This window comes from Zalophus californianus, chromosome 5, assembly GCF_009762305.2.
Source record: "Zalophus californianus isolate mZalCal1 chromosome 5, mZalCal1.pri.v2, whole genome shotgun sequence".
Classification (NCBI taxonomy): Eukaryota; Metazoa; Chordata; class Mammalia; order Carnivora; family Otariidae; genus Zalophus; species Zalophus californianus.
Window position 1 is genome coordinate 112,639,037 of NC_045599.1, and position 24,555 is coordinate 112,663,591.

Consider the following 24,555-nt stretch of genomic DNA (forward strand, 5'->3'; position numbering starts at 1 on the left):
ACACCAGATGACCTCCGCACCAACGCCCGGAAGCAGCCGCTTTGCTCTGTCTTTGGTGCTTTAAAAAAAAAAAAAAAAAAATGGCGCGAGAGGAGTACACGCTTAGCCAACGTGAATTCCGAGCAGAGGGAGTTGTATAAAATAAAAAGTGAAGGAAAGCTGCAGGCTGCCCGCAATCCCAGTGCGGTTATTTAGAGATAACCATGGCACAACTTCCAAATCCTCTTCTAGAAGCATCGAGACCTATTTTTACACACGCAGACACACAGAGTGTCTGTCTGTTTATATCCAGCTGAATAGTTATATCCTATAACATGTTTCTTCATTTGAAAAACTATACCACTTACATTCTCCATATATTTAATTTTTGATTGTGGTTAAATATACATCACAGAAGACTCCCCGTTTTAACCATTTTTAGGTGTATGGTTCAGTCAGGGGTATTAAGTACGTTCACCATGTTGTGCCACCATCACTGCTATCCGCCCCTAGAACTTTTTCATCTTCCCCAATAGAAACTCTGTCCCCATCAAACAACTCCCCTTTCCCCTCTGTCCAGCCCTGGTGACCACTTTCTCCTTTCTGTCTCTATGAATTTGACTACCCTAAGTACCTCATGTACCCTAAGTATCTCGGACAGTATCAGCCCTTTCGTGTCTGACTTCTTTCACTCAGCATGATGCTTTCGAGGCTTATCCATGATTATCATGTTATGGCCGCATAGTATTCTGGATTGTTCGAATACACCATGATATCTTTGCCAAGCCCCCTACTGTTAGACACAGGGCTCGTTGTCGATCTTTCGTTGTTACAAACACTGCCACGGTGTCCTTGGATGGATATACCCATGTGTATTTATGTCACTCTTTTCGGCTCAGAGGGTTCAGAGATTCATATTTCATGTAAAAGTGTTTCCCATCCAGATTATGATGCAAGTCTCTGGCCTTGTCCAGCCCCCCTCCTCCTCAGGTCTTCCCTCATGGCTGGAATGGTGGGGCGGGATGGGCACTAGGGCCTCAAGGCAGGAATTCTGGCCAGGCCACCACAGAAGAGACAGTGACACCGCTGAGACTTGATTTATTTCTTAGAGTCACGGAGTCAGCATCACCTCTCCAGAGCTCTTCCCCAACCCATTCTCCAACACCCAGCATAAACTAGAAGTATTTGAAGGAGGTTCAGGGAAAGATTGTTCTGGGCTGTGCTTAAACCAGTGGAGGGTCTGTTTTGCCAGTCTGGGCATGTTCAAAAGCCCTCCAGATCCTAAAACCTGACAGCTGCAATTTCTCAACCATCGTCTAGTCCAGTGCCCTCTACCTCCAGTGAGCAGATTGGGATACTGAGGCCCAGAGGGAGACCGGACCAGTTAAGATCGCTCAGGACTAGGGTGACCAATCATCCCCGTTTGCCCGGGACTGTTCCACTTCTAGTATGGAAAGTCCCATGTCCTTGAAAAAACCCCCAGTCCCAGACAAACATCTGGTCAAACTATTGTGCCAGGGACAGAGCCAAGGTCAGACCTGTGTTCCCAAGCTCCAGGCCTCCCCCTCACATCTGCTCTGCTTCCGACCCCTGTAAGGAAGGAGTGAGTAGCACCTCTGATTGCTCTTCCAGACCGGAAAGCTGAAGCGATACTTCACGGACCTAGAGGCCTTGGCCATGGTCACCGCTGCCTTCTGCCATGACATTGACCACAGAGGCACCAACAACCTCTACCAGATGAAGTGAGTCGGCCCTCACTGTCCCCCCATCTGCCTCCCGCTCCCAGGGATTCATTACCCAGATCTGAAAGGCTCTCAGGCAGATTTACTGGCCAAGGGAAAGTCCCACAGTCCACAGCTTCCTACTTCCTCCTGCCCTGTGGGTCTGGGTAAACTCCAGTGACAGACAGAATAATGACCCCCAAATATGTCCATGCCGCCATGCCTAGACCCTGGGAATATGTTGCCTTATATTCAAAAGGGACTTCAAAGATGTGATTAAAGATCTTGCAATATAGGGATTATCCTGGGTTATCCACGTGGGCCCCATGTAGTTAGAAGTGTCCTTCTAAGAAGGAGGCAAGAGGTTAGAGAGGAGAGAGGATACTGCACCGTTGGGTTTGAAGATGAAGGCTGGGCTACGAGCCAAGGATGGTAGGCGGCCTCTAGAAGCTAGGAAAGCAAGGGAACCGATTGTCCCCTAGAGCCTCCAGAAGGAAAGCAGCTCTGTGGACCCATTTTAGACTCTGAACTCCAGAGCTATAAGATAATAAATCTTAACTGTTTTAAGCTATTAAGTTTGTGGTAATTTGCTATGGCAGCAATATATGAGACTCCCTCCCTCTCTTCCTTCCTACCTGCTGAATGAATTTAAGCCAAATGTTAGTAACCGACACTGGCTCACTCATACACCTTGTATTTGTAATGCTGCTAATATAAGTGTGGTAGGTCCTGTGCTAGACAAAGGAGGTACCGTGGTAGCAGACACAGTCCCTGTCCTCACACAGCTTACATTCCAGACAGCCTCTGAAACATGGTCCTTGCACCATGGTCTTGGTGGACCTTCATAACCACCTTGTAGGCTGGGTAGAGCAGGGACTAGTGTTGTACTCATGTTATGGAGGAGGAAACTGAGGCTCTGCCCAGGGCCCACAGCCAATAAGTCATAAACAAGCCCTAGAACATGCTGCTCTGAGGCTAGAGGTCATGTTTACACTTTACCTTATGGGAAGCTAAGTATTGAGCTCAGTGCTTGGCACACAGTAAGTGCTCAACAAATATTTATTGAATAAAGACATGAATAGACACACCACTTGTGGGAATTCAGTAGCTTCTCCTGAGACTCAAGTATTGCATCAAGGGCTTGTGATCCTTAAAGTATGGCCCAGGGCCAATGTCCATGAATGAGTACAGGGAACCCAGAAATCTCTAAAATTGCCTATCACGTTGTATGTGGGTGTGCCTTTGGGGCACACGCTATTCAGCGGCCTCTCTGAGGAGTCCAATGAGCCCAGAGAGGCTCAGAATCAACTGTGGAGAAAGCTAAAGCCTGAGAGTCAGGAGACCTGATGTCTAGTCTTCTTTCCCACTATCTCACTGTGTGACAAGCTCCTTCTCAGTGCTGGCCGTCAGCCTCTCTGCCTGCAGAATTAGGAGGCGGCAGGACTGGATGACATCTTTAAGCTCCCTCTTGGCAACTCCATCCTGATTGTGTGTATGTGTGTGTGTGTGTGTGTGTGTTTCTCCCATTCAGATCCCAGAACCCACTGGCCAAGCTCCATGGGTCCTCCATCTTGGAAAGACACCACTTGGAGTTCGGCAAAACATTGCTGAGAGATGAGGTAGGGTGGGTGGAGGGCCCTCCGCATTGCTGGCTGGGAGACCCCATCTCACAAGAAGCCTGAGTGTGGCCGGGCAGCACTCTTCCCATTGGCCTGGGCTGCCTCTCCCACCATAGGGGGTCACCATCAGTAGTTGGGTGACTATCCTGCCAGCATCACTTCTCACATCTCTTCTATGGTTTTCTCTTTAGAGCCTGAATATCTTCCAAAATCTCAATCGCAGACAGCATGAGCATGCAATCCACATGATGGATATAGCAATCATTGCCACAGACCTCGCCCTGTATTTCAAGTTGGTATTTCTTTTCATTTTAAGAACAAGAATAACAATAACAATGACTATAATAATAAACACCATAGATCCAATTGATTTAATATGTTCTATGTGCCAGGCACAGCTCTTGTGCTATGAAACAGTAACTCTCACTACAGTCCTGGGAGTTAGATATTCTCACTCCCACTGTATCCATGAGACCCTGAAATCCAGGGGGAAAGATTGGCTAAGTAAGATCCGGTAATACATTGGTGACAGAGTCTGGGTTAGGACCTAGGTCTTCACTCCTGGGCCTTGGTTCTTTCTGCCTTGTTTTGTTAATTATATTGTTTTCAGAAGCCCCTGTCTGAAACAGCCAATGTTAGAAGCCCCGGGGTTTGCCTTGTTCTAAGACAAGCTCCTTTAACGAACTGGTGTGTTTTGCAGGAAGAGAACAATGTTCCAAAAGATTGTGGATCAGTCTAAGACGTATGAAACCCAACAGGAGTGGACGCAGTACATGATGCTGGAGCAGACACGGAAGGAAATTGTTATGTGAGTAAGACAGGGCTTAACCCCTGATTTTTCTAAGCCGGGGGTCCCTGAGGTGAGATGCTGCACTGACAGGCCTTGCTGTCCTAAGGAGAGCCCTGGGACATTTGCCATTTTGGAGGCTGCCAACATCGGAAAACAATGAGGTTATGCCCAAATGGAATTGCAGAAACTATGGTCTATGTTTAATTTTTATTTTAACACTAAAATACAAGATAATATTGTTTTATTTCTCTGGATACAAAAAGCACTGTACTTGAAGTATTTCTATCTTAAGATTCAGAATTTGGGTGGTAAAGTGATATGACTTTAAAGGTTTTGATAAAACACAAAGCATTACACCCGGTATGATTTGAGTGATACCTATGTGTCACTCACAATTTGTAGGCTTAATTTTTTTTAGCATTCCTTTATATGTGGCAATGTCCTACGATATAGCTCTGCTATTCACAAATCAGGTACGTGATTTATATTAAATTTCTAGTGCCTTGCTGGCATGAGGTCTGGTAATGGGACTCACATTTAAGTTTTTAATGAATATCTTCTTTCAGTTGCCTCAGTGTGTACCTCTGTGATTCACCTCAAATGATGATGGGGTGAGAAGTATAAATTTGAGGCCTTTTGTGACTAGGTGGCCCAAGCCAAATGGTCTCCTGGCTCCCATGTGATGAGTCCCAGGTATCGACGGTCAGGGAAGAGAAGGTTTGACCCCATTCCCAAGGAAGTTATCAGGTTTTATCTCCAGATGCTTCTGTGGAGATGAGGCGTGATTAAACCACAAATGTTGCAAGTCTCTGCAACGGAGAAGAGATGGCTGCCGGGACAGGCTCCGGGAAGAGGGGCAAATGGCAAGCTGCCCTTCCCTCAGCCTTGCGGTTGTCCAACCAGGCGGAGCCCCTGATCTTGAGGAGCTGTGCGACCCGCCCCCACTGAGCAAGGGGGGCACACGCAGGCTATGGCTGTTCCCAGGAGCACCAGGTGCTGCCTGACTGGACATTTCAAAATGGAGCAGCAGAAAAATCAAGCAAGTGAGAAGCACACCCTGTTCTTGGATAAGGGCACTTAGTATTAAATGTTGTCTATTCTCCCTAATTAATGATTCATGTAAGGTGAGTCCAAGGAAAACATTAACTTTATTTCAGGGATCATTAGAAAGCAATGCCAAAATTCTTATGAGGAATACGTAAGCAAGAATAGCCAGAAAATTCTGAAATACAAGAGTAATGGTAGGAAGAAGCAGAACTGAAGGCAGTTCAGTCCTAGACTTGAGTAGGACGGGTCAATGGGGGCAGCTGGAAAGACTATGCCTGTGTTAAAAGTGGATTTTATAGGTGCCTGGCTAGCTCAGTCGGAAGAGCATGAGACTTTTGATCTCAGCGTTGTGTGTTTGGCCCCTGGGGGGTGTAGAGAAATAAATAAAACTTTTTTTTAAAAAGTGGATTTTATACCAGTGAAGAAAGGGATAAGTGCATAAATGATGTTGGGACCGGGAGGTAGTCTGATGGGTTTTTTTTCCTCCATTTCTTGGTGGACCCAGACTGGGCGTCCTACAAATTTAACCCCATTCTGACACTGCCTATATGGAAATAGCATTAGAATCCACAGGTTAAGGGCTAGTCCCACAAGACTGCCACACTGCAGACACCAAATGCAAGTCAAGGTTGCTACTTCTGCTTCTGACCACCTGGCTATAAATTGGAGGTTCCCATGACCCCATCCTTGGGTTCTATTACTATGCTAGAGCGGCTCACAGAACTCAGAGAAACATTTCCTAATATCTACCAGTTTATTATAAAGGATATTATAAAGGATGCAGAAGAAGAGCCCAATGAAGAGATATATAGAGTGAGGTTCAGAAGGGTCACTAGCACGGAAGCATCTGTCCCTGTGGAACGGGGTGCTCTACCTTCCCTGCAAGTGGGTGCTCCACTAACCTGGAAGCTCATCAAATCGCCATTGTTTGAACATTACAGAGCTTAATCTACAGTTCCCCCAACGCCCACCGTTTCACAGAGGTTGATTGGTGGGGCTGAAGGTTCCAGCCCTCAATTTGCTTGGATTTTCTGGTGTCCAATCCCACCCTGAGCCTTTCTAGGGACCCCACACTAAATCATGGTCATTAGCCTAAACCCATAGTGGGCTTTCTAGGAAGGACACTGCTGTCACTCAGGAAATTCCAAGGGTTTGAGAAGCTTTGTTCCAGGAACCAGAAACAAAGACCAATGATATTTTGTATGATACCATAGGTGATCACAAAGCTGGATCGCTATCTCATTCCTATAGCAAAATAAGTTCCAGATGAATCAAGGGTCTTAAAATAATGAGAAAACAAACCAAAAAAAGGAAGAGAGGGGAAAAGGCATGGTAGAATTAAAAAGAATAATTTCAAAGGGAGCTTTTCTAAGTGTGACATAAAATTGAAAAGTCATAAATAGATTGATAAATTTAACTACATAAAAACTAGGGATTTCTGCACAACACATGTAAGAATGCATAGCTAAAGTCAGAAAGCAGGTGATAAGCTGGGAAATGTATCCAACAGAACTTTTGACAGAAAAAGAGCCCATTTCTTTAGTAAATAAAGTGTTAATGCAATTCAAGAAAAAGACTAATCCAACAGAAAAATGGGCAAATGGCTCATTTTTCCCAGACATTTCCCAGAAGAGGAATTACAGAGGGAAGCAAACATATGAAAAGATGACCTGACTCACAGTCAGAGAAATGCAAAATAAAACCACAGCGAGATAGAATTTTTTCACCCCTCCAATCAGTCAAGATGAAAACGTTTGCAAGCACACGGTGCTGGGCAGAGTGAGGGGCAACAGCAATCTTATCGCGTTCACTGTGGCAGGAGGGTCAATAGACACGGCCTCTGTGGGCGGCAGTTTGGGTCCAACTGTAAATGCCCATCCTCTGACCCAGCAATCCCACGGGCAGGATTTGCCCTCCAGCTACTGTCCCCAACGTGTACCAACGAGGTACAACTGTGTCCACCGCTAGTTGACGCAGCCTTATTTGTAATCGCCAAACAGACTGAAAACCAATATCCACTGATGGGGGAGGAGGTCAGCTACGTCACAGGACGTTCATACAACAGGATGTGAGGCAGGCTTTCCAGAGAATGATAGGGAGGATTTCCCAGATACAATGTTTAATTTAAAAAAAAGAAAGAAAGAATAAAAAAAAAAAAAAAAAAAAAGGCCAGCGGCAGGACTTCAATCCCTGCAAAGCCAAGGGAGTTTTAACTGGAAGTCTTCAAACTGAGGTACACACACCCCTCCCACCCCTACTCCCAGCCCAGGAGGTGGAGCATTGTCGGTCCCCTTACTCTTCTCCCTCCTTACAAAATAAAGTCTTACTCAGGCCTTCCCTGTCTCTTTCTCTCTCTCTCCCCGCCCCCCCACACATATATAAGGCATAACAAGGCATTAGAGAAAGAGAATTCTGTCCTGGATTGTACAGTGGGGCAACAGGAGCTAAGGCATTTTTTTATTTAACAGTCTTACTTCAGAGAATGTACCATTGTCCAGGGATGCCCCCCTGATATCAGGGCAAAGGGGCATCAAAGTAAGTACTGAGAGTAGCAACATACATTTAATCTGTGCCATTTTCTATCATCTGTCTATCTATCTGTCTGTCTGGCTACCATGTATCTGTTCCACCTACATACCAATCTATCTACCTGCGTCTACCTTTCTTAGAACTGAGAATAAAAAAATAAGATGGATGACGCTGGGATGCATTCTAACATGCTTATTTGAATTGGAAAATAAAAATGCATTCTTTCTGACAAAAACACATCTATCTGATCTGCTTGCTTTCCTGGACAGTAACAGACAGGCATTTCCATGATGTTATATGGCAAACATTTCTGTAAATTAAAACGAGTCAAATCTGCAGCTGCAAAGTTTTGATGAAAAGTTAAAACTTGTTAGAGGATGAAAGCACTTTAATAAAAAATATAACACTGGAAGATATATTTTAAATTAGTAATATCTTAACTGACCTCACCCATTCTGAGGATCTTGGCTTAAACCAGAATGCTGCAGAGAAAGTGTCCGGGGTGTAATTAATAGTTAAATTAGAAGCCTTGGTGAAATCTTTATGGCATGCTTCCGAGAAATTGAGGAAGTGAGTGATTCAAAGTTTTGCTTTAAACAAAATTGAAGGAGAACCTAATGGAATTGTCAGCTGATAAATCATTCAGAAGAATGATCACAGTATACTTTTCAACAGTTAATTTGGAAGAATTGAGTGACATCGCTGTAACAAAATTTCCATTCCCAAGGCTTCTAATTACTTGCATCTATAAAAAGAAAAAAACTGGCATAAAACACATGCTAAATCCTATCTTAATCTAGCAATAAGAAATATTCATTCATTAACTGATTTTTTAAAAAGATTTTACTTATTTATCTGACAGAGAGAGCGAGCACACAAGCAGGGGGAGGGGCAGAGGGAGAGGGAGAAGCAGACTCCCCACTAAGCAGGGATCCCCATGCGGGGCTCGATCCCAGGACCCTGGGATCATGACCTGAGCCACAGGCAGATGCTTAACTGACTGAGCCACCAAGGTGCCCATTAACTGATTTTTTTAAATAAGCCTCATCCTGTCTCATTAAGAGATGAACTGCCAAAAAAAATTTACCCTGAGCATTTAATAATTATTTCTAAAAACAGGCAATATATCTTTGTTGTATTGGTTAACTGTGTAATAATAATAAGTGCCTCCCAAAAAGTTTTCAGTACTTGGAGGCCTATGGTCAAAGAAAGAAAATCTTTAGTTATATCATTCAGTTAAGGGGCGTATTTGGTTGCAGATTAGTGTGAAATGGTGATCAGGTGATCATTGATATACATATATATACTTGCATATGTACTCATGTACACACACACACACACACACACACACACACCCAAAATATAAAACATTAGATGGGCGCCTGGGTGGCTCAGTTGATTAAGTGTCTGACTCTTGTTTCAGTTCATGTCATGACCTCATGGTCGTGAGATCAAGCCCATGTTGGACTCCACGCTCAGTGGGGAGCCTGCTTGGATTCTCTCTCTCCCTCTGCTTCCCCCCAACACCTCCCTCTCTCTCGCTCTCTCTCGCATATAAATAAATAAATCTTTAAAAAAAACATCAGGATAAAATCCGTGGGTGAAGGCAAGTGGAGATACAAGCTTAGGGATAAAAGGAAGGTGTAAAATTTTAAACGCTTATAGAAAAGCTTGTTCATGTATTTTTAAATGGATGATGGGCCAAAGGTTGCCATGAAACTGCTATGCCATTTAGATTCTCTGTATATAAAGAATGATGTAACAATTTCATTTTTAAATGCCAATGTTTTTAATGTGCTATAAATTAGATCCTTTGCAAATATTTAAGCATATGATGAAATTGTCAAGATGTCAACTTAAAAACACATAAGAGAGTAAACATTTCTCAAAATTCTTTAGGTAGGCACTCAATGACCGTTTGAATGCCTGTAAATCCGGTTTCTCTACCTTAAGGTTAGTGTTTACCCTGCTGAAATCTGGGGACAACTCACTGTGGAGAGCTGTCCTGTGCATTGTAGGTTGTTTCATAGCATCCCTGGTCTCTCCCTACAAGATGCCAGTAGCAGCCTCCTCTTTAGTTGTGACAATCAAAAATATCTCCAGACATTGCCAAATATCCCCTAGGGACAAAATACAGTCCCTGACTGAAAATCCACTGCTGTAAAGCAGTCTTAGGGGTCCATCAATGACATACAATTAGACCTTCCCACGTGGGTAGAGTGTGGCTATTACACAGTGAAGGGCTTTGGCACCCACAACCTGGGTTCAAGTCCCTGCTCTCTCACTTACTGCTTGGTGTGACCTTGAGCAGGTTACTTCACCTCTCCATGCCTCAGTTCCTCATCTGCTCAAAGAGCATGAGAGATCCTACCTCCTAATTCTACCTGATGGATTATCATGGGGTTTGAGCTGGGCATGGAGTGCTGTGCAGTATTGCTCACAGCACATAGTGGTGTGGGGAGCTTACTGGGCTTTAAGAAGATGTATGTGTTTGGTCTTTGTGCCCAGTTCCCGGACACAGAGCTCTAAAACCCTGGGAATGCTCTGAGCTGTAGGAGTGATAGGAGTGTCTTTTGTTCTAATGAGGCGACGCTGGGTGGGTTCCTGGAGGGCTTCGGGATGGGGGCTGATCACCAGGGAAGACCAAGGCATGATTAGAAGCTTGGAACTTTCAGCTCCCACCCTCAATCTCTGTGCAGAACAGAGGGGCTAGAAACTGAGTTAGTCACCAGTGGCTAGTGATTTAGTCAATCATGCTTACATGATAGAAATCTCTAAACAACAGAGTGCGAAGAGCTGCTGGGTTGGTGAACACATCGAGGTGCTGGGAATGTGACAAGGGTGCGGAAACTCTGCATATGCCCCACTCCCGCCCCATCTCTTCTCCTGTGCCTCTTGTCCATTGGCTATTCCTGAAGTGTATCCTGTAAGTAAAGAGTTTCCCTGAATGTTGTGAGCTGTCCCAGCAAATTTTTGAATCCGAAGGCAATGTTTGTGGGAACGCCCGACTTTGTAGCCAAGTTGGACAAGAGTGTGGGTAACCGGAGGACCTGGTATTTGTGACTGACCTCTGAAGCGAGGGCAGTCTTGTGGGGACTGAGCCCTTAAGCCTGTGGAGTCTGACAGTTTGTGTCAGAATTGAATCGTAGGACACGAAGTTGGTGTCAGAATTGGTTGTTAGGAAAACACTCAACATTCCCCTCCCCCGCCCCGTGCTTTGATGACCTTGGAGGGCTCCTGTCAGTGAGTGCCATCTAGTCTGAGGTCCACACCTAACCCCTTGACACAACCTAAACCAACCGGCCTTTCCTAGCTGCATAGCTAGTTCTTAGGTGACCCTACTTCAATATAGTGACTTTGGGCTGAGGTGTGAAAGTAACTCTCGAAGGAGGGTGTGACTGCCCATTCTTCATGAAACCCCTCACGTCTCCACTTAATTTCCAGTTTCGCTCCTCACAGTCTGACCAGACCATGAGTTGGAGGGGCTTCGGGATCCTCCAGCGCTGGGGTGTGAGGCCTGCCACCTGTGTTTGTACCACTCATGAGCGAAAATGCCTATTCCATTTTTAAATGATTGGGTGGGAAATAATAAAAAAAAAGATTTCCTGGGGTGCCTGGGTGGCTCAGTCGTTAGGCGTCTGCCTTCGGCTCAGGTCATGGTCCCAGGTCCCGGGATCGAGCCCCGCATCGGGCTCCCTGCTCGGTGGGAAGCCTGCTTCTCCCTCTCCCGCTCCCCCTGCTTGTGTTCCCTCTCTCGCTGAGTCTCTCTCTGTGACATAAATAAATAAACTCTTAAAAAAAAAAAAAAGCTTTCCTGACAAAAGGTATAAGAAGTTCACATTTCTTTTTTTTTTTTAATATTTTATTTATTTATTCATGAGGGACAGAGGGAGAGAGAGAGGGAGAGAAGCAGAGGGAGAAGCAGGCTCCCAAGGAGCAGGGAGCCCGATGCGGGACTCGATCCCAGGACCCTGGGATCATGACCTGAGCCGAAGGCAGACGCTTAACGACTGAGCCACCCAGGCACCCAAGAAGTTCACATTTCAATACCCATAAATAACATTTTATTTTTCTGCAGATGGCCACATTATGACTTTGGTGGGTCCTAGGCACTTTTGCCTCTGTGGCTTCTTCCTCCATTAAAATAAATTTTTTAAAAAATGGTATTTTATGACTGTGCTGGTATAAAGACCAATATAATGCAGGCTGAATTCACTCTTACATCTCCATCATTATTATATTATTTTTTTCTTCTGACTTGAAAATAAAATTCAAACATTTTCACAGGCCTCTAAAAGTATCCTGCGCCCTGGGCCCTCTGCCTTTACTTACCTCCAGCTGCTTTCACGTCACGATGCCAGAGTTGAGTAGCTGAAACAGAACCCACATGGTCTGCAAAAATTATTTACTGTCTGTCGCTTTACAGAGAAAGTTTGCCAGTCCCTGGTCTAGTGTTTTGCAAATGAGAGAGTGAGGACTTACGCAGTGTCACATGCACATTACTGGAGGCATCGGGGACCGGAAACCTTCACCCTCTCCCTCTCTTGCACACCCACAGCTTTCTCAGGCTTCCTAGGCCCTCCCTGGCAGGCTACACCCTCCAGGCCCGGTGCATTTCCAGGAGTGTCTAAATGCCCTGCCGGGTTGGCTGGGGTGCTTTCAGAGGTCAGCCAGGGGTCGGGGAGAAGCGCCACTGAGCCGCACAGCCTTGCGGAAGAGAGATCTGCCTTGACGACGGGCCAGGTGAGCAGGAGCTCAGCTTGCTTCCATCAGCAAGCCCTGCGCACCTGGGTGACCGTGGTTAACGTGATGAAGGCGATGATAAAGAAAATGCGAACAATGTGCGCACTCACAGGATCATCTTATGAGATGGTCACAGTAGCCCGTAGGACGCATGTATTACATCAAACCGTATGAAATTGTTGACTTTTGATTGTTTTTGACCCACAAAGTCAGAATTTCACGATGCAATCTAATATGATTATCTCCTTTTACAAAACAGACAGAGACTCAAAGACATGAAGTCACTTGCCCTGACACAGCAAGTAAGGAGAAGAGCAGAGATCTAGTTGCTCTGATTCCAAAGCCCTGCCTGGCACTTTTTTTTTTTTAAGATTTTATTTATTTATTGGAGAGACAGAGAGACAGAGATAGCGAGAGAGCAGAAGCAGGAAGGAGAGGGAGAAGCAGGCTCCCCGCTGAGTGCAGAGCCTTGGGATCATGACCTGAGCCGAAGGCAGATGCTTAACCCATTGAGCCACCCAGGCGCCCCCCTGCATGGCATTTTATAGACAGTTCTCCATTCATTCCATGCCCTCCTCCTCTTGATGCCTCTTGCTTACCCAGAGGCTAAGGTTCACATGTCTCCACATACAAAATCTTTGTGACTTTTGCTTTTTTCTGCCTGGGAAGCCCGTTGTCTTTTGCCGTCCCCCATGCTGCCACCTCCCTCGTCCTGACTAGGCACGTCTCATCTAGCCCCACGCCTTGTTGAGTCTATTTCTTAAAAGCCTTGCTTATCCGGACACTTGTCCGGGTCCTGCAATGGCTTCCTGGCTGGACCTCCCTGCTGGTGTTCCTGTCCCCTCCACACTAAAGCCACGGTGACCCCATAAAATGCAAATCTGGTTGCTTCAGGCTTCTGTTCAAACTCTCCTTCGGAAGCTTTTCCTGTTGTTCTTGGCATGAAGACGGTCCCCCGGCACGGCCCAGGCTCTGCGGGCCTGCCCTGGCTATACCCTGGGCCTCGTCTCCCCGCCATTTCCTGCTGCTTCCTGAGCTCCTCCCACCTTCTAGCTCTTTGAATGTGCCAGGCTTCCTTCCACCAGGGCCTTTGCACTGGATGTTCTCTCTGCTGGGAATGTGTTCGCCCACCTAGTCCTTTACCAAATGGACAGCTACACTGTCTCCAGACCTCAGGTCCTGGTCACTTCGGTGAGGGGAGCCCTCCCTGATGGTTCAGACCTGTTCTTCAAGAATCGAATTCCTTTCCCCCAGAGAATGTTTACACATTCACATCCATTAGTGTGGTAAATGCGTGACTCCCCAATGCGTGGGTAAGCTTTCAGAGAGCAGGGAGCCTGTGAACCAGCCCCCTCCTGGACAACCCTCAGCCCTGGGCAATCCTGCGTACTCTCCACTGCATCTCTCCTGACTGTACCCTTTCTTGGAGAACTCCTATGCACCCCTCAGGACCCTCCTCCACTGTCATCTCTTGCATGCCCCCTGACCTGAGCTAGTTGCTCTCACCTTCAGATTTTTTTTTTCCCCTCTTAAAACTTGTACTTCTTTCTGCCATCTCCCTTAGCATATTGTGATGACAGCTTTTTGCTGTCAGTTCTCTGAGTGCCTGTGAGCTCTCTGCCAGACTCTCTGGATGCCCAAGACCTAGCGTAGCACCTTGGCCCCACGGCACCTAAGGAGATGGTGCTGAAGTGAATGCAAGGCCTTGTCTTTAGGGCATGAGGCTTTGGATTTGCCTTTCTGGTGCCCAGAAGTCCTCACTCCCCTGCTCCCCCATTCCCAGGCCCACAGACTCTGTCTGTAAAACACCGGGTGTGTTTCCCCAGCTGTGGGAGTGATTTTCACACCAACTCTCCTGCCAAGGAAAGTAAACATCCAGTGTTCTCCTGAAGCCACACCTACCCATGGACTGAAAGTGTGGCTACTGGTGGGTAACAGGGAGCCGGGGACTCTGGTGTGCACGGCCAGACATTCATTTGCTTAGTTTATTTGAGGGTAACAGGTCTCTGACACTTGATAGGAAGCAGAGGCATATATTTTGAAGCTATTACAAAGCATGAAGGTGTTTCAAAAGAAATGTATGCAGTTCTGAAAGCTTATATACTTAAAGAATCCTACAAATTTTGGAGGGTTTACTTAACGAGAGATAACTAAACCTGATAGTATTTCATGAATAACTCTTTACTGAAGTATAATTGACACACAATGTTACACTGGTTTCCGGTGTCCAGCATAGTGATCGGACCATCCTGTAGGTTATGCTGTGCTCCCCAGAAGTGTAGCTCCCGTCTGTCACCATCCGACACCGTGACAATACCACCGACGGTCTTCCCTATGCTGTGTATTCATCCCTCACTAGAAGCTTGTCTCCGCATTCTCCTTCCCCCCTTTTGCGCATTCCCCCAGCCCCCTTTCCTCTGGTGACCACCAGTTTGTTCCATGAGTAATTCTGAAGGCTTCCCAGACCAGCTTATATAAATTATGCCAGATACAGCTGGTTAACTGTAAAATCATCCAAACAGCAAGACCCCCAGCCTTCTCCAACTATCTCCTCTCCCCAGCCCCTGGCCACCTGCCTCACCAAGTCTCACCAAATCAGGGGGAGCCCACCAAGGCAGCTTGACCAGCAGACACAGCGGCAGGTCAGGCCCTGCTGCCCTCCCCGGAATCACCGCAGCAAATCCTCTCCTTCCTCCCCACGCGCTCCATTCTGCGCCACCCTCCGGGTGCTGCCAGCCTGCTTTCCTGCCGCACAGCTCGAAAGAGGTCATGACCGGGTCCTCAACCTTCAATAGCTCTCCACTTCTTCTCGGATGCAGTTTCCATTTCCAGCAATGTCCACACCACACGAGCCTGGATTCCTAGCCCGGACGTGCATGCTGCTGTCCCCCAGCTCTGAAACACCCTCCCCAACTCCCCCCTTCCTCCAGTTCTTTGTCTCTGTCCCCTCCTTCTCTGCCTTCTACTCTACCTACCTAGGTAATAATACCTGTCTTACCTTCCTCCTGTTATTGTGAAACTGCTTTAAGAGTTTATCTTTCCATTCTTTCTGTCCCCAATCCCTCTCTCTACTACTTCATGGGAGGCTTCCTGAAATGACTCACGTGGTACTTCTTATACCATGCATTTTTAATGGGGGTGCCATCACTCCCCAGCCCAGGCAAAAAGCAGTTCCTGGAGGTGGAGCAAAAAGCCTTAGGTAGGGGCGCCTGGGTGGCTCAGTCGTTAAGCGTCTGCCTTCAGCTCAGGTCATGGTCCCAGGGTCCTGGGATCGAGCCCCGCATCAGGCTCCCTGCTCAGTGGGAGGCCTGCTTCTCCCTCTCCCACTCCCCCTGCTTGTGTTCCCTCTCTCGCTGTGTCTCTGTCAAATAAATAAAAATCTTAAAAAAAAAAAAAAGCCTTAGGTATTAAGGTGACCTGTGGCCCTCCAAACAGATACACAGCGTGTCTATGGTATTAAGATTTCATGGTGGAGTGATTACAGAAAAAATGTGTATAGAGGCTGATGTGGAAGGTGGAGGATGATGAGATAAAGCTTGAGAAACACTGGTCTCCACTAGACAGGACAGAAAGAACTCTGAAGAGGTGCTGAGATTGAAATGAAATCGATGTTTCCAAAGTACCTAGAACAGTGCGTGTCACATAAGAAAAACCCAATAGATGTTCATGATTATCGCCACTATTTATTGTGCACATACTATGTCCAGGCCCTCTGCTAAGATTTTTTTACACATCTTATCTCATTTAATCTTGCACCCATTTCATGAGGAAAGTACCGTTATTATTACAGATAAGGAAACTGAGGCTTACAGAGGTTGGTTTAATTGCCCCATGCCAAACTGCTGGTAATTGACAGAGGCAGGATTTTAACCTCTGTCTGACTTCAAAGCCCGACCTCCAGATGCAATGCAGCAGTGACCCCCTCCTTGCAATGTGGTGCAGAGAAAGGAGAGATAGTTAGAATTAACCAGCACCTGCAGCCTTAATTAGCTCTGGATTGATGGATGGTGTCCTTGTGTGCAGGGCCATGATGATGACCGCCTGTGATCTCTCGGCCATCACCAAGCCCTGGGAGGTGCAGAGTAAGGTATGGACCCCTCCTGACCTGAGAGGAGGGGAGTCCCGGCATCACGACAGCAGCTGATGTGGCTTGGACTCCCAGTTCCAGAAGCAGCCCACTTTCGCCTCATCTGCCAAGACACGGAAACCACTTTAGTGCCTCTCCAGTGATGATGACAAAGGGGGTGGCGAGGCAGGGGTGGGGGTTAACTTTCACTGAGCTGGACACCCAGGAAAGGTGGGAGCAGAGGTAGGAAGATCTGGGCTGGGGCTTGACTTTGTCGGGGGTGGGGGGGGGTGTGGTCTGCCTATTGCAGGTAGCTCTGCTGGTTGCCGCGGAATTCTGGGAACAAGGTGACCTTGAGCGCACAGTGCTGCAACAGAACCCCATTGTGAGTAGGGGGTGGGGGGACGTCAGCCTGATGTTGAGTGTGTATGATCTTATCCTGATAGACAGACGTGCCCCCTGACATAGGCATGTGTGATCTTACCGTAGAGATGACCTTTTCCTAATGCACTAGTTCTCAAAGTATGGTCCCCATACCACCATCAACCTTATTACTTGGGAACATATTAGAGATGAGAATTCACAGGCCCCATCCTAGACCCGCCTAAGCAGCAACTCTGGAAGTGGGCTCGGCAAATGTGTGCCGTCCTAAATCATAAGCCCTCCTCAAGTTTGGGTAGGTATCCTTGGCTCCCTCAGCTAAGTAGAGGTGGACAAGGGGACCCCGAAACAGATTTCCTCCCGGTTCCAACAGTCTAGGAGGCCACCTCCCCAGGCCCTGTGTTAACAGTACGGAGCGTGCAAGGGGAAGACCTTGGCAAGCTGAGCACCCATCAACACTGAAAGTAGGCTTGGCTAGGACAGTCACCGAGCCCAGGAGCCCAGGGAGAGGTTCACTAAGGCCTTGAGCAAGGGCAGGGCTGGGAAGCAGAGGTGAGGTAGGAGGGAGCGACATTCTGAGGACAGAGCCATTGATGGAGATGGGGATGGGTGAAGCCTGGGGCAGTGCTGAGGATGGGGGGGGGGCACCCACGTGAGGCTTGGGCAGGGCCGGAGGGAGGGCACAGGCAGTGAGGGTTGTGAGAGCCCGAGTGCAACTGAGCAGGGAGCGTCCCAACCTGAGTAGCACAGGGCCACGGATTTGGATCTCTCTTCTTTCTTTTCTGCACTTTAACATGTAGAGGGTCTAGGGAATGAACTCCAGAGACCCAGCAGCCAGGTTCAACCACCACTACTAGTGACAGGCATTCTGGTTTTATCTATCCCTCCACCCTCAGGCATTTTCTTATCTTTTGGTTGAAGTATTTTAAAGTAAATTCCAGATGTTATCATTTTTTCCATACAGACTTTAGTGTGGCTCTCTAAGAGATAAGAAAAACACGTGGGGCATGCAGGCACGCACACACCCCAATACCATTGTGACGCTCACAAAATTAGAAATCATGCTTTATTATCATCTAACCTCTGTTCATTTTCCCTGATCGAGTGAGAAAAATAGTTAGGTTTGATTTTTTCGAATCAGGATCCAGTCACAGACCACACTCCCTCTGGTTGTCCTGTCTCTTGAGTCTCTTTCAATACACGGCAGATTTTCTCCTGGTTTTTGTTTTTTGTTTTTGTCTGCCGTGTACTTGCTTGTTGAAGACCGTCGGTCTTCCGTTGTGTAGTTTCCCACAGTCTGGACTCGGTTGATTGCACTCTCATGGTGTTATTTAATATGTTCCTTTATCCCCATATTTCCTGCAAACCGCTAGTCAGATCTGGAAACTTGATGAGTTCAGGTTTAGTTAGGTTTTTGTTTTGTTTTGTTTTGAACAAGAAATCTTCCTAGGTAGGGGGGGGTCCCTTTTAATGCATCATGCCAAGAGGAGCCCGGTACAGTTAACTTTTTCTCCTCCACGACAGCCCATGATGGACAGAAACAAGGCGGATGAACTCCCCAAGCTTCAGGTCGGCTTCATTGACTTTGTTTGCACCTTTGTCTACAAGGTAGGTCCTTGGCTTTCTCAGGCCCAGAGAGGTGTCTTTGATAAACCCAGGAATTCCCAAACACCATCAGGAATCCTAAACCCTGGCAAGTGACTGGTGGGTGTTTACAAAGAGCTTCTCATCTGCATTGGCATTTGGTCCTCAGTCCAGCCCGATGGGGTCCTGAGTGACTGTCTACTCAGGCCACAGCCTGGAGCTTCACCCACTCTAGTTGCTCAACACCATAGGGACAGATGACTAAATGTGGTTTCAGACAGGAAAAGGGGAGGCATATCAAACACACACCCTCCTAACTTCCCTTGCTGGTGGAAATGTGATAGGTCAAGGTAAGCCAGTTGTCAAAAGATCGTCTGGAATTTCTTTGAGCTCTTGCTCAGAGAAAAAAACCCACTGAAAACCCACTGCTCCCAACTCCGTGTGATTTGTGCTACCATCTGCCTCCCGTTTGTCATTTTTATTTTGGTCCTGTGTAACCTGAGGAGGCAGAGGCCAGACATAAGAAATGACCCGGCCAGCATTGCTGGAGTCAGCCCTGAGCCAGGACTAGAGCCAGGGTACCTGATCCCTAGTCCCAGGCTCTTTCTGCTGTGCTGGGGAGGACGGTGCTTCTCTGTTATACCTTGTCTAACTGGGGTCCTCAGAGCAACAGGGCAGTGTAACCGTGCTCCCCACTATCATCAGCAAGATTACTAAACCAGGTAGGCGAGGCTGAATGCCCTGCATGCACTATCACAGCCCTGTGAGGTAGGTACTGTACCGTCCTGACTTTATGGCTGACGCTGAGCTCTGTAGGTCACCTCCCCATGGTCACACAGCTTGCAGCAGAGCTGGATCCAAACCCAGGAGCTCTGAGCACAGCCGGCTCTGGCTGGAACTCCGCAGTGGGCCCTGGATTTGCCGTTCTCACGTTGAGCCAATCGACTCCATCCACCTGCATCTTGATTTCCTCCCCTGAAAATCTAGGAGGGAGGCATCCTGTTTTCCCACCTCCCAGGAGTTTCTGGGGATCAAAGGAGAGAACGCTGCGTAAACTATAACGTGCTATGCTCAAAGGCATTATTTTTATTCTTGGAGTTAAGGGGCCGTAAGACTCCCCTTCACAAATCCCAGTTTCTCTCAGCAAGTGTTTCCTGGTGTCTTTATGCCCCAGACCCTGTGCTGGGCCAAAGCCACCTCCGTGAACAAGGCACCACTGTCCCTGCCCTCTCCAAGGCCACAGCCCCTGGGGGACACAGGCAAAGGGAGTCATTACGATGAAGTGAGAGGTGGAAGAGAGGCTTTGTGAGCTTCTACTAGAGAACTCTACTCACCCAGAGGGTTCAAAATGGTCAAGGGGCGAGGGCAGTGGCCCTGGAGGGGTTCGGAAGCCGTGTGAAGAAGTTTGCACTTCGTCCTGAAGGACAGGGGCTGCCACAGGAGGGTTTTAAGCAGGAGAGGGATGGATGGGCTCTTGCTGACTGCAGGCCCCACAGCGTCAGCACGCAGACCACTGGGTGACGGGAAGCCCGCCGCCCCAGGCAGCTCGTTCCTGTGGTGGGCGTGCTCAGCCCAGCCTCTCCCCTGCACTGGACCCTGGGGCATGGCCCCTGCACCAGAGGCTCTCTCTCTTCCAGGAATTCTCCCGCTTCCACGAGGAGATCACTCCCATGCTGGATGGGATCACCAACAACCGCAAGGAGTGGAAGACGCTCGCCGACGAATACGATGCCAAGATGAAGACCCTGGAGGAGGAGAAGCAAAAGCGAGAGGCAGCCAAGCAAGGTGTGTGGACACACGGAGCACTCACAGCGTGCCTGGCCTGGTCTCAGAGCCCCAGCCGTGTGGTCCCGCGCAGGCCTCCCCAGCTCCTGTTAGTGCCCTCATTCTGCACACAACGGCGTGCTGAGGCTCGCTGGGATGAAATACCGTGGCCAAGGCACAGTCAGGGGAAGAGTCTCATTCCCAAGACTGAGCCTCCCAGTTAGGATTCCCAACTGTCCCCCAGCCAATGCAGGACAGATTCCAATTCCAAGGCTGTGCACATAGGGCCCTACCCAGGGGCCAAGGAGAAAACCTAGAATTACAGGTTGAAGGAATTTGAGGGGCCGTGTTTCTGGCTTTCTGTCTGGTGTTTGAATGCTCGCTATACCATTGTGAGCCTTTGCTTACACACTACCAGTGATGGGGGGCTCACTACCGTACATGACATCCTCTTTCAGTACCACTATTAGAAGGCTCTTCCCTGAGCTGCAGTTCTTCTCCTTGTTGAAACCTCCACCTAGCGGCCATAGTCCCACCTTCAGGAATCAGATGGGATTTGTTTGCTCCAGCTCTTCCCGATTGACAGCACACTCTCCCTCCCTCGGGTCATTTCTTTTGTGGGTTGTGTGAGCCCAGTTCCCTCACAGGACATGACTTGTAGTCCAGGCCCCACTCGGACTGCCCGCCTCTGCACACCTGCCCCTCTACCCGTGTTCTTATTCATGGACCCTGTCATGGCTCCAGCTCTGCTCTGGCATCACGGGGAGATTCTAAACTGGTGGCTGCAAACGTGGGGGTACTCTTTGTATTTTGCAAGGGCTGCTTTTTGCAAAGCTCCAGGAGGTGGCCCGTACATGACACTCACCATAGATTTGGGTTTTTTTTTTTAAGATTTATTTATTTTATTTTAAAGAGAGAGAGAGAGAGAGAGCATGCAAGCAGGGGGAGGGGCAGAGGGAAACGGGGTGGGAGAATCCCAAGCAGACTCCTCGCTGAGCATGGAGCCCAACACGGGGCTCGATCTCATGATCCTGAGATCACGACCTGAGCCGATACCAAGAGTCGGAGGCTTAACCAACTGCGCCACCCAGGCGCCCCTAGTCATCATAGCTTTGTATGGTTATTACAATTTTCCAGAAATGGCAGTAAAGTGTCCTGAGGAAGATGAATCTTTTTCTAATTTGCAAATTATCTTTGGGGCTAGTGGCAGGTCTGTGCAAACGTGTAGCCTGCAGATATGTTTTAAAATTGGGATATTTCAGATTGTAAAAAATCCAGATTTCCAGCATTTTTTTTAAAAGGTCAATATTTGGGATGCCTGGGTGGCTCATTCAGTTAAGCGTCTGCTTTTAGCTCAGATCATGATCCCAGAGTCCTGGGATTGAGCCCCACATCGGGCTCCCCACTTAGCAGGGAGTCTGCTTCTCCCTCTGCCTGCTGCTTCCCTTGCTTGTGCTCTCTCTCTCTCTCTCTCTGACAAACAAATAAAATTTAAATAAATAAATAAAATAAAAGATCAGTATTCAGCCACATCAGTCTGCATTTCTATAGGACAACAATGAGCTGGAGCTGAGTGGCTTTTGCCTTTTAACTGCCCCCTTTAGACAGGACCGGGGATCTCTCCAGTTTGCCTCAGTCTCCACCACTCCCTGTTGTCTCTCAGACGGTGGTGACAAGTGCTGGTTGCTGTTTATCATCACGATTGTGCCGCTCTTTTCCTTATTCTTATTTGCCATTCTTGGTTTCTCTTGGCTTGCCTTCTACATGTGTGATTATCTGTCAGCCGCGGAAAGCCCCTGAATTTGCAACTCTTGGTCTAAACCAGGGCAAAGGGGAAGCGCACGGTAGCCTCCTCTCACCTAGGGGGTCCTCTTTCTGTCTGATTGCAGCAGCGGCAGGAAATCAGCCGGGGGAAAGCCCCAGCCAAGCAGGGGGCACACCTGCATCCAAGTCCTGCTGTATCCAGTAATGCTGACCAGCATCGGCTGAACGGAATGGCACCACCCTTCGCGGAAAGACACTACCCAAGCCAGCAGAAAACCAAAAGCCTGCTTGCAAAGTAAAAGAGTAATAGGATTTGAAAGCTGAAAGAGAATTTAGCTTACATCCTATCTAGTGGTGTTCAAACATTTTTTGTTTTGAGTATTTTACTGAGCTAAAACCAATATTCTAGCTTTCATAGATAGCAATTAAACATTTCATTAAGGGCAGCTTCACCTGCTTGCTTAGAATCATTTTTGTCCTTATACTTTGTTTTCTTGTAACAATTGTCAAGCATCCTCAAAAGTAGAGAACTGTATAACAAATCCCTCCCTCCTTCCTCATCACCCAGATTCCAATATCAAGATTTTGCCACATTTGCTCATCCATCCTTTTACATTTCTTTTGCACTTTTTTCTCTTAGCTGAAGTTTTTTCTTTATTAAATTGATGGTCTGTCTTCTTTTTTTTTTAAGTGTATTTATTGATTGAAGTAATCTCTACACCCAACACGGGGCTCGAACTCACAACCCCGAGATCAAGAGTTGCATGCTCTTCCCCAAAGGAACCACCCGGGCTCTCTTTAGCTGAAGTATTTACAAGCACGTTTCAGACATACCATTTCACTCCTCCATTACATGTCTTCAAAAACATCTGGGTGTTTTCTAATATAACCACATCATTATCACGTGCAGCAAATGAACACCTCACATCCAGTTGTGGTAGAGGCCATGATGAGCTGCACAGACACTTTCCTGAAGAGTAAAGGACCTGCGGTCCCTGCTGCTCTCAGTGCTGTCCCACAAACATGACCTCAGCTCCAAGGAGACACTTTGTCCAAGGTCACGCCCTTTCCCAGGATGGCCTACACACAACGATGGACCCATGCCTGTTAAGGCGCGGCCACCTTGGCCCCTCACGGGACAACTCCAAAGGGCCCTTCTAGCTCCAGGATTCCTGCTGGGATCACCAAGGCTGCCACCGGAGCTCCACCACAGCTCAGCTTCTCCCTCTGCCCATTCCTACTCCCTCCCCTTCCGCAGGTGTTGGTCCTATGGGCATTCCTTAATATGCACCTTGCAGACCAAGACCACTGCAGAGGCTGCCTTCTGGGGAGCCCAGCTGGGGATGCCTGTCCGTTGCCTCGCCCCCAATGTTGCAAAAGTGTCCTAATTAGTTGGTTTGCTTGAATCTGATCCAAACGAGTTTCACACTTTAACTGTTATGTCTCTTAAGCCTCTTTTAATCTACAAAAGCACTCCTTCCTCTTTTTCCTTTGCCAATGACGGTGCAGAAACAGTGTCAGTTGTCCCATATTCTGGATTTACCTGTTCGCCTCATGCTCCGCTGTCCCTGGTTCTCAAGGTGGACGATAGCTCCAGAACTTCTCTTCCTCCCAGAGAGAATGTATTAAAGCAGAGGCTAACGTATTAAAGCATTTGCTTGGAGGAGGGGACCAGAGGGTGTCTCCAAACTCTGTGTAAACCAGGGATCTCCTCCAACCTCCCTTTTTACATAAATGAGGAATGAAGGCCAGTGAAGGCATAAGCTGGGCCAAGTTCGTGGCACCGTTCCCTCGTTTCCCTCCAGATGCCCCGAGTCACAGAGAACAAAGCGTACAGAGCACATGGCCCTGTGACTGCCACAGCGATCACTCCCGGCTCCTGGCGCAGGAGCCCTGACCATGTTTGCAGGTCAGGATGTCACTAGGGAGCTGGGTCTGGAACGCTCATCTTTTAACTCTCCCGAAATTGACACTCTCAGAGCATTTCAACAGCAACATGTCCCTAAGCACGCCACATTTAGTGGTTAAGTGGCAGGGTAAAGAGGAGAGGTAAGTGTCACTCAGGAACATACAGATCCTGGTCCTGGCTCCATTCCTTGGGCAGGTTCCCTCTGCTCTCCCCAGTCCTCAGCCTTCCCCATCTGTCACATGAGAGTCCCAGTCCCCGCCATGCCCCTCACAGGGCTATGGTTAGCACCAATAAGACCATGCATGAGGATAGCAGCTTCTGTTGATTAAGCACCTCCTATGATGTCCTAGGTACTGTTCACGACCTAATTTCACCCTCACAACCCTAAGGGTTGGAAACTATCACTAGCCTCATTTATCACATGAGGACGAGACTCAGAGAGGTTAAGAAACCTGCCCAAGGACACCCAGCTGGTAAGTGGTGGAGTCAAGACTCAAAGCCAAACAGCCTGGCATCAGACTCCTGGCTTGTAACCATTTTCCCTGCACCATACTGCTTCTGAGAACCAGCCTTTTTAGAACATAAGGGACCTCTGAGTTCATCTGAGCAGATCATTTTGTTTCATACTCGGGGAAACCAGGGGCCAAAGGGGTGGCTTG

The 24,555-nt window shown here is 47.8% G+C and overlaps 1 protein-coding gene across 2 annotated transcripts in view; it reads left to right on the top strand.

Annotated features, from left to right (window-relative positions):
* PDE6A (phosphodiesterase 6A) overlaps positions 1 to 22,654 on the top strand; it is a 56,928-nt gene extending 34,274 nt beyond the window's left edge. The window contains exons 13-21 of one of the 2 annotated variants that reach the window (XM_027606334.2): positions 1,612 to 1,721; positions 3,232 to 3,319; positions 3,511 to 3,611; positions 4,020 to 4,127; positions 16,452 to 16,515; positions 16,805 to 16,879; positions 18,400 to 18,483; positions 20,097 to 20,244; positions 22,113 to 22,654. In XM_027606334.2, the coding sequence (XP_027462135.1) occupies positions 1,612 to 1,721; positions 3,232 to 3,319; positions 3,511 to 3,611; positions 4,020 to 4,127; positions 16,452 to 16,515; positions 16,805 to 16,879; positions 18,400 to 18,483; positions 20,097 to 20,244; positions 22,113 to 22,192 (858 nt within the window). In that variant the 3' untranslated portion in view covers positions 22,193 to 22,654. The remainder of the gene's footprint in view (positions 1 to 1,611; positions 1,722 to 3,231; positions 3,320 to 3,510; positions 3,612 to 4,019; positions 4,128 to 16,451; positions 16,516 to 16,804; positions 16,880 to 18,399; positions 18,484 to 20,096; positions 20,245 to 22,112) is intronic. The other variant, XM_027606333.1, reaches the window with a different exon arrangement.
* Positions 22,655 to 24,555: the final 1,901 nt, after the last annotated feature.